Source organism: Chrysochloris asiatica, unplaced genomic scaffold (assembly GCF_000296735.1).
Source record: "Chrysochloris asiatica unplaced genomic scaffold, ChrAsi1.0 scaffold00026, whole genome shotgun sequence".
NCBI lineage: Eukaryota > Metazoa > Chordata > Mammalia > Afrosoricida > Chrysochloridae > Chrysochloris > Chrysochloris asiatica.
The window spans coordinates 8,917,535-8,927,872 of NW_006408544.1; the positions used below are offsets into that span (position 1 = coordinate 8,917,535).

General features: G+C 39.1%; 1 protein-coding gene across 1 annotated transcript in view; it reads right to left on the reverse strand.

The window, feature by feature from the left end:
• The window catches only part of STIL (SCL/TAL1 interrupting locus), a 91,534-nt gene that overhangs the window by 60,746 nt on the left and 20,450 nt on the right, over window positions 1-10,338 (reverse strand). Inside the window, exon 5 of the mRNA XM_006839853.1 lies at window positions 5,570-5,817. Coding sequence (XP_006839916.1) covers window positions 5,570-5,817 — 248 coding nt within the window. The remainder of the gene's footprint in view (window positions 1-5,569; window positions 5,818-10,338) is intronic.

A 10,338-nucleotide genomic window follows, 5' to 3' on the forward strand; every position in this document is an offset into this window, starting at 1 on the left:
CCAGTTTTCTCTTTTTCTCAATCCATTGAAAATAGCTAAATATCATTTTCTTGAACAATGTTATGTATTGTTTTTGTTGTTAGGTACCATCAAGTCAGTACCGACTCATAGCGAAAACTATGCATGACATAATTAAACTATGCCCAGTCCTGGACCAACCTCACAATCCTTGCTATGCCTGTTGTCTGTCGCTGCTGCCATTGTGCCAATCTATCTTGTTGGGGGTCTTCCTCTTTTTCTCTGACCCTTCACTTTACCAAATATGATATCCTTCTCCAGTGACTGATCCCTCCTGATAATACGTCCAAAGTATGAGAGAGAAGTCTGGTCATCCTTGCTTCCAAGGAGCACTCTGGCTGCACTTCTTTCAATACAGATTTGTTTGTTCTTTTGGCAGTCCATAGTACTTTTAATAGTCTCCTCCAACACCATAACTCGAATGTATAAATTCTTTTACGGTCTTCCTTATTCACTGTCCAACTTCCACATGCATATGAGGTTCTTGAAAATACCATGGCTTCAGTCAGGTGCACCTTAGTCCTCAAACTGATTATCTTTGCTCTTCAACACTTTTAAAAAGTCTTGTGCAACAGAGTTGCCTAATGCAATACATCATTTGATTTCCTGATTGCTGCTTCCATGAGTGTTGATGGTTGATCTGAACAAAATGAAGCCTTAGACAACATTAATCTTTTCTCCATTTATATGGATGTAGTTTATTGGTCCAGTGGTGAAGATTTTTGTTCTTTATATTGAGATGCAACCCATACTAAAGGTTGTGGTCTTTGATCTTCATCAGTAAGTATTGTAAGTCCTCTTCACTTTCAGCAAGCAAAACTGTATCATCTGCATATCGCAGGTTGATAGTCTTCCTCCAGTCCTGATGCCACCTTCTTCTTTAATCCAGCTTCTCAGCAAATTACTCAGATTTGTTCAGCATACAAACTGAACAAGTATGGTGAAAGAATACAAACCTGGTGCACAACTTACCTAATTTTAAACCATTAGGTGTTCCCTTGTTCTGTTCTAACAACTGTCCCTTGGTCTATGTACAGGTTCCTCATGGGCACAATTAAGTGTTCCGGAATCCTCATACTTTGCAATGTTGTCCATAGCTTGTCATGATCTTCACAATCAAAAGCCTTTGTGTAGTCAATAAAGCACAGATAAACATCTTTCTAGTATTCTCTATCAGCCAAGATCTATCTGACATCAGCAGTAATATCCCTTTTCCATGTTCTCCTCTGAAACCAGTTTGAACCTCGGCAAGTTCTCTGTCAATTTATGTATGCAGCCATTTTCGTATTACCTTTAGTAAAATTTTACTCACATGGGATATCAATTATATTGTCTGATGATTTTCACATTCCACTGGGTCACCTCTCTTTGGAATGGGCACAAATACAGATCTCCACCAGTTAGTTGGCCAGGTAGTTGTCTTCCTATGTCCACTCACATAGATGAGTGAGTGCCTCCAGTGCAACATCAGTTTGATGAAAAATTTCAATTTATATTTCATCAATTCCCAATGCCCTGTTCTTGCCAATGCCTTCAATGCACCTTGGACTTTTTTCTTCAGGATCACTGGCTCTTGATCATAGTCTGCCTTTTGAAATGGTTGAACATCGACCATTTCTTTTTGGTACAGTGACTCTGTGTATTCCTTCCATCTTCTTTTGATAATTTCTGTATCATTCAATATTTTGCCCAGAGAATCCTTCAATGCCACATGTTGAGGATTGAATTTTTTCTTGAGTTTTCTCAGCTTGAGAAATGCTGAGCGTGTTCTTCCCTTTCGGTTTTCCAACTTCATGTCTTTGCACATTTCATTTTAATACTGGACTTCGTCTTCTAGAGCTGACCTTGGAAATTTTCTGTTCAGCTCTTTTACCTCCTCAATTCTTCCATTTGCTTTAGCATCTCTACACTGGAGAGCAAGTTTCAGATTCCCTTCTGACCTGCATTTTGGTCTTTTCCTTCTCTCCTATCTTCTTAATGAACTTTTGCTTTCTTCCTGTAAGATGTTCTTGATATCATCCCACAACTCTTCTGGTCTTTGATCTTTATTGTCTAGTGCATAAAATCTGCTCTTCAGATGATCTTTAAATTTAGGTGATATACATTCAAGGTCATATTTTGGCTCTAGTGAATTTGTTTTCATTTTCTTCAGCTTCAGTCTGTATTTGCATATGAGCAATTGATGATCCCTTCCACTCTCTGCCCCTGGCCTTGTTTTAGCTAATGATATGGAGCTCTTCCAATGTTTATTCCATTTGGTAAGGTCCATGTGTATAGTTGTCTTTTATGTTGTTGAAAAAAGGTATTTGCAATGAAGAAGTCATTGGTCTTGCAAAATTCTATTATGTGATCTCTCATATAATTTCTATCACCAAGACCATATTTTCCAACCACTGATCTCCCAGTTTCCAACCTTTGCATTTCAATCACCAGTAATTATCAATATATCTTGATTCCATGTTTGATCAATTTCAGACTGAAGAAGTTGAAAGAATTCTTCAATTTCTTCATTACTGGCTTTAGTGGTTGATGACTAAATTTGGATGACAGTGGTATTAATTGGTCTCCCTTGTTATTGTTAGGTGCCATCAAGTTGGTACCGACTCATAGTGACCCTATACACAACAGAATGAAACACTGCCTGGTCCTGGACCAACCTCACAATCATTGCTACTGTTATTGATACTGCCATTGTGCCAATCCATCTGGATGGGGGTCTGCCTCTTTTCTGCTGACCCTCCACCTTACCAAATATGATATCATTGGTATTGGCCAATATGTGTCTATTTTGGCTCATTAATGCCTAGGATATCATTCCCTAGTGACTGGTCTTTCCTGACAATATGCCCAAAGTATGAGAGACAAAAAGTCTGGCCATCTTGGCTTCCAAGGAGCAGTCCGGCTGTGCTTCTTCCAGCACATACCTATTTGTTCTTTTGGTAGTCCATGGTGCTTTCCATACTCTCCTCTAGCACCATAACTCAAATGCATCAATTCTTCTACAGTCTTCCTTATTCACTGTTCAACTTTCACATGCATATGAGGTTACTGAAAACACCATGACTTGGGTCAGGCACACCTTAGTCCTCAAACTGGTATCTTTGCTCTTCAACACTTTTAAAAAAGGTCTTGAGAAACAGATTTGCCTAATGCAATATGTCGTCTGATTTCTTGATTGCTGCTTCCATGAGTGTTGATAGTTGATCCACGAAGAATGAAGTCCTTGACAACATCAATATTTTCTCCACTGATAAACATGTTGTTTATTGGTCCAGTAATAAGGACTTTTGTTTTCTTTATATTGAAATGCAACCCATACCAAAGGCTTGCTGAAAGTGGACTTAAAATACTTACTGATGAAGATCAAAGACCATAGCCTTCAGTATGGGTTCAGTCTTCCTTGTAGCTGTATGGATATTATCCTATCACAGACAGTGTTGTACTTCATGACTGATCTTGATTTGTTGTTTTTGATGATGAATACAATGCCATTCCTCTTCAATATGGCATTCCTAGAATAGTAAACCATGTGATTGTCAGATTCAAAATGGCCAATACCTGTCTACTTTGGCTCATTAATGCCTAGGATATTATAATTTATACAATCCATTTCATTTTTGACAATTTCCAATTTTCCTAGATTTATACATTCCACGTTCCAATTATAATGGATTTTTACAGCTGATTCTCTTCATTTTAAGTTGTGCCCCATCAGCAAATCAAGGTCCTGAGGGCTTTACTCCATTCATATCATCAAAGTGAACTCTACTTTGAGATGGTGGCTCTTCCCCAGTTGCATTTTGAGAGCCTTTCAGCCTGAGGGGCTCATCTTCCAGCACTATATCCCCTGCTATTCACCTAGAGCATGTGAGGAACAGGGAAGGACCCCAACTTTCTCACTACCAGCCACCAGTGTGCATTTTGTGTTGTCAGACCACTGCCTCAATCGAATGCTGTTTACAAGAATTCAAGATGGCTACATTGCAGCAGGCCGGCCTACAGTTCACTCATCTGTGTTTTTTCTCTCTCTGCTTTTGTTCAACTTCTCCCAGTCAGTTTTCAATCCATTTTTCTATACTTTTTCTGAATCTTTGGGTTCCAGGTTTATCATCCATGTTTCATTTGGTCTCTGACATCTTTGCTGTAGAGCATCTGTGTAGTATGTCTGCCTAGTTCACCATCTTGCCAGAAATCCCAAATATGTTTTATTATCTATTTATCTCCAGTGCCTAACACAACACCCAACCCATAATGGAGCATAATAAACAGCAGAGTTAATAAGTGACTGTGGCCAGGGACAGGGTACATGTTAATCTCAATAAATGATTTTATGTGAAGGGGCAAGGCAAATAGGAGACTGGATGGAATAGCGAACACTCAGGGTGACCACCAACATACCAAGAAAGGGTACTGAAAGAAAAAAAGGTAGAGTCATGCCTTCACTTACAGCTGGGCACAGGTACTAAGGAAAAATTACTTTCTAGTTATTTTTATCAAAACTTCCAATGCCTAGTTGAGAAGCATTTTATTATTATTCCATGAGAAATAAATGTCCCATTTAATTTTAACATATTTTGTCCTCACACTATATTCATTATTTTATACTTTTTTCTTGCTTCAAATCAAACAGAAAGGTACTTTCAGCATCTCAGACTCAAAATTAGACCTTCCTTGCTATTTCAGGAACCCTCTGGGGGCAAAAAAATAAACCCTGTCTTTTCCTTTTCCTCTTCCTCTTTTAAGAAGGCATGTTCAGAGAATAAAACTTAGAGCTGAGTATATGGCAGCAAACATCTTTGACTCTAGAGACCTAACAGGAACAGGGTGGAGTCAATGGGAAATGATGCCAGAGTTAACTGCTGAGGGCTGACTCTGGTCAGACTTAACAGCAAAAGGGTGCCAATACTGTGTAACCTAGTACAGCATACAATAGGTAAAGAAAGTGGATGAGGAATTCAGGAAGCCACCCCACTGAGGATTAGAAAGAAAGCAATTCGGCTTACATTTCCTAAGAAACCTAACAGTATTGGCAGGAAGCAGCACGAGACGATACTGGTTTAGCTCTGTGAGGAAACTCCACCTTCAAGTAGTTGACAATTGGATAAGCAACAATTCTGTAAATTTTTACTTAATTATCTCCTTTCTCTATCTATAACAGTCATTATTCACAAAACTCCCAATGTAAATTTTCCAATCTCGCTCAGGTTCACAGTTAGTTAGGTTACAGTAATAAAAACAGAAAAAGGACCAAACCTAGGCAATAAAAAGGGTAAAATGACATGGAAGATCATATCTCCTTATATTTTTAAATCACAAAATATAACCAATTGTAATATAATTGTACCACCAAATTTTTCTTAGGGTACTGGGTACAACCCTTTGAAAGAAAATTCTACATGTACCAAATATTAACATCACTTATTTCCTTTCTTGGTTATATGTTCTACCACCATAAGTCTCTAGCGTGTAATTATTTCATTTTATGTAGGTATCCTGAAGATACACTATTGCAACATGTATTTAAATTTTTACATTAATATGCTTTACTTACCCGTATTTATAGGTACCTTGAACTTGGGAAATACTCAGATTACTGCTCAAGTTTCTTGCCAACGCTGTTGGAATTATAGGGATGGGCTTCACAGGTGTACATTTAAAGGTATTTGCTAGAGTTACTGCTGCCCAATGAAAGTCAAAATCCATAGAGTCCAAACTCTCCCTGGTCGTTATGTGAGTTCTTAGGGAAAGCAGCTTACCACAGTCCAAGGAATCTTTGCTACATATATGGTGTTGCAGCGCCTGAGGAATCAATATTATAAATTATGTCAAAACATGGAAAGGTGTCCATATCTCTAAAGTTTTTAATTCATGTGGTATATATTTGTGTATTTCCACCACGCAGTTTTCAGTTTGTCATACTGTGGAGACTTGCATTATTGTCAAGAGGCTGGACGTATGTCACTGGTATTTAAAATACTAGCAGCGTCACCCATAGTGGGCAGATATTAGCAGTGCTTGCACTCTAAGACACACTAGGAAGAAAAGTGGAGATGTACTTTGAAAATTAGCCAATGAACACACTATGGATCACAACAGAATACTGCTTGATATACTGCTAGGAAGATGAGCCCTGAAATTGAAAGACATGCAAAATGCATAGTGACCGCAACAGTAGACTCAAGCATACCAATAATTGAACTGACAGTACATGTGCTGCCTTGAATTTACTGAATATGAATATATCCAATGTCTTCATTCCCACCAAGTGATTGGGTTGTTGTTGTAATTAAGTGCCTTCGAGTCGATTCTAACTAATAACAACTGTGAATACGGTTTCTGAGGAGAGATTGGTCAATTTGAACTGCCGACCTTGCAGTTCAGTGCATTATCCCACAGTGCCACACTAGGACTCTTATTTGGAAGGGACCATGTAAATAAGGCATACAGAACTCTAAGGCTGGGATTGGTTAGTTTTGCCCTTCAGCTGCTAGATTTAAAAGGAGCCATCTTGGAAGCAGAGACAGAAGATCCCAGGACCATAAAAAAGGAAGAGCCTGAGATCCGTACCTACAGAAACAGAGACAACAGCATGGAGAGACAGAGCAGCTTCAGGCTGTAGGCCTATGGACTGAGTAAAACTGAGAACGTGTGGGCATGAGTCTGGCTTGCAGAATGTGCCTCTGGGGCATTCAAATACTGGGTAAAGGAGCTTTGTAACACCTGCTTGAGCAGGGCAGTAGCCAAAGGACCCCATGGTTGAAAGGCTGAAGACAAGAGTGAGGCGTACCTGCAGTATCACAGATAAGAGGCAGTCCTGAGTGGAGAACTGCTGCGTCCTGAGTTGACTGTGATCCTGAACTAGACCCTGTTCAATTCCCTAAGAAACCTCATACCCATGAGTATTTGTTCAGTTGTGTGTGGCCTTTGCAATGGGTTATCGATCCCAGGTGTGAAGCAAAGAGTGTTGTGGGAGGGATGGTTGGTGTCAGAATAGGGTAAAGAAGGTTGTAGGCTGGAAGCATATCTAACTTCCGTTTCATAGGAATCAGCTTGAGCTGATTTTTGAGTTTGATTCTCTTTCCCCCTTGTGAAATCAGGTAAGTCAGACATGGCTTCCACATGGTTTTTATAGCACAAGACCAAACACTATTTCATTCTGTTGGACACAAGGTTGCTATGAGCAAACCCCAGCTCAATGGCAACTAACAACATGTATCTTGCACTAACAAATACTTAATCTGATCTGTAACACTTCAATTATCTTCTTTCTTCCATGTGGCCAAAAGGATTACCTGTATAATTGTTTCAAAAAAAATAAAATTTACTGCAACAAGCATTCACACATTTCTAATCTGCTGTCTAACAGCACTTGAAATTATTATTGGTGAATGTTGTTGTTAGATACCGTCTTGTTGTAAGGTTCTTATCTTACACACAACAGAACAAAACACTGCCCACTCTTGAACAACCCTCACAATTGCTATAACATTTGAACCCATTGCTGCTGTCACTGTGTCAATCCATCTTTTTTGAGGTTCTTCCTCATTTTCACTGACCCTTCCACTTTACCAACCATGCTGTCTTTCTGCAGGGGCTGTCCGCCCTTATATGTCCAAATTATAAGAGACAAGAAGGCACAACATTCTTGCTTCTAAGCAGCATTCTGGCTGCACTTCTTGCATCACAGACTTGTTTTTTCTTCTGGCAGACCATGATGCTTTTAATATTCTTCTCCAACACCACAATTCAAATGCAGCAATTCTTCTATGGTCTTCCTTACTGTCCAACTTTCCACGTATATGAGACGACTGAAAATACCATGGCTTGGATTAGGTGCACTTTAGTCCTCAAATGGATATCCTTTGCTATTTAACATTTTTAAAAGGTCTTGTGCAACAGATTTGTCTAATGCAATATGTTGTTTGATTTTGTGATGCTGCTTGAGTGTTGACTGTGGATTCAAGCAAATGAAGTCTTTGACAACTTCAATCTTATCTCCATTTATTATGATGTTATTTATTTACTGGTCCAGTTGTGAGGATCTTGGTTTTTGTTATATTGTGGTGAAATGAAAGCTGTAGTATTTGATATTCATCAGGATAAGTCCTCTTTGCTTCTAGTAAGCAAGGTCGAACCATCTGCATATAACAGGTTGCTTAATGAGTCTTCCTCTAATCCTAATGCCATGTTCTTCATATAATACAGCTTCTCAGATTATTTGTTCAGCATAAAAATTGAACATATGGTGAAAGGGTACATCACTGGCACATAATACATATCTTCCCTGACATTAGACCTATTACCTTGTTCTGGTCTGCCTGCCTCTTGGTATATGGCTAGGTCCTTCATGAGTACAATTAAATATTCTGTAATGCTGATTCTTTACAATGTTGTTCATAGTTTATCATGATCTACATAGTTGAAAGCCTTTGATTAGTCAGTAAAGCACGAGCAAACATCTTTCTGGTATTCTCTGTTTTCAGCTAACATCCATCTAACATCAGCAATGATATCCCCAGTTCACGTCCTCTTCTGAATCCGCTTGACCTTCCTGATTTCCACATTCCAATGGGTCACCTTTCTTTGGAATGGGCACAAATATGGATCTCTACCAATCACTCTGGTAGCGTAGTGGCTACAAATCGGGCTGCGAACCGCAAGGTCAGCAGTTCGAAACTACCAGCTGCTCCGCGGGAGAAAGATGAGGCGTTCTGCTCCCATAAAGATTAACAGCCTTGGAAACCCTGTGCAGGGTCGCTATGAGTCGGAACTGACTCCACGGCACATAACAACAACAACAACAACCAATCACTTGGCCAGGTAGTTTTCTTCCAAATTTCTTGACATAGATGAGCCTCCAAGTGCTGCCTCAGTTTGTTTAAAGATTTCAATTTTTATTCCTTCAATTCCCAGAGTCTTGTTCTTTGCCAATGCCTTCAAGGCACTTTGGACTTCTTTCAGTATCATTGGCTGTTGATCACGTTACCTCTTGAAATGGTCGAATAATCATTTATTTTTGGTACAATAACTGTGTATTCCTTCCATCTTCTTTATATGCTTTCTACATCATTCAATATTTTGCCATAGAATCCTTCAATATTATAGGTTGAGGCTTGATTTTTTTCTTCAGTTCTTTCACCATGAGAAATGCTGAGTTTTTGGTTTTCTAACTCCAGGTCTCTGAACATTTCATTATACTACTTGAATTTGTCTTCTTGAGTTGCCCTGTGAAATCTCTGTTAAATTAGTAATTATCAACACACTTTGATTGCATGTTTAATCAGTTTCAAGACTGAAGAATTTGGTAGAATCTTTCATTTCATCATCCCTGGCTTTAGTGGGCAGTGCATAAATTTAAATAATGGTGGTATTAGCAAGTCTGCCCTATAGGAGTATGGATATTATCCTATCAAAAATAGCATTAAACTTCAAGGTAGATCTTGAAATGTTCTTTTTTGATGATAATTGTGTCGCTGTTCCTCTTGAATTTGTTGCTCCCGGTATAGTAAACCATGCGACTGTCAGATTCAGTATTACTGGTACAAGTCCATTTCAGCTCACTAATGCCTAGGATATTGATCTTTATGCATTCCATTTCATTTTTGGGAATTTCCAATGTTACTAGATTCCTAGTTCATACATCCCACGTTCTGATTCTTAATAGAGATGTTTGCAGCTGTTTGTTCACATTTTGAGTTGTGTCCCATCAGCAAATCAAGGTCTCAAAAGTCAGTTCAAGGCAGCTCTTTCCCAGTCATGTTTTGAGTGCCTTCCAACCTGAGGGATTCATCTTCTGGCACTATATCTGACAATGTCCTGCTGCTATTCATAAGGTTTTTAGTGGCTAAACATTCAGATGTAGTTCACCTCTCCTTCTTCCGAATCTGTCTTAGTCTGGAAGTTCCGCTAAAAGCTGCCCACCATGGATGGCCCTGCTGGTATCGAAAATATTAATGACAGCATGACAGTACATGCAAGCCACCACAGTACAATAAACTGACAGACGAGTGATGGCAAGTCTACATAGTATTATATTATTGTCCTTTGTTATTTCCTTTGGTTCTATTTTTTTAATAGCTTTATTTGGCTCCCATATATCTACTTTATGTGGTGTCATCCTCTGCCACTATTAATGTACTCCCAAAACCAGACTCTACCTCAGACAACATTCTTGGCACATAAAGGCTGAATTAAGGTTTGCATCATTGAGGAACAACCTGGGTCTTAAAATCTTCTGAGGCAGTGGGGTTGACTATTTGACTAAGGGCTGATGTTGTTGCTGTTGTTGTCAGGTGCCATCGAGTCGGAACCGACTCATAG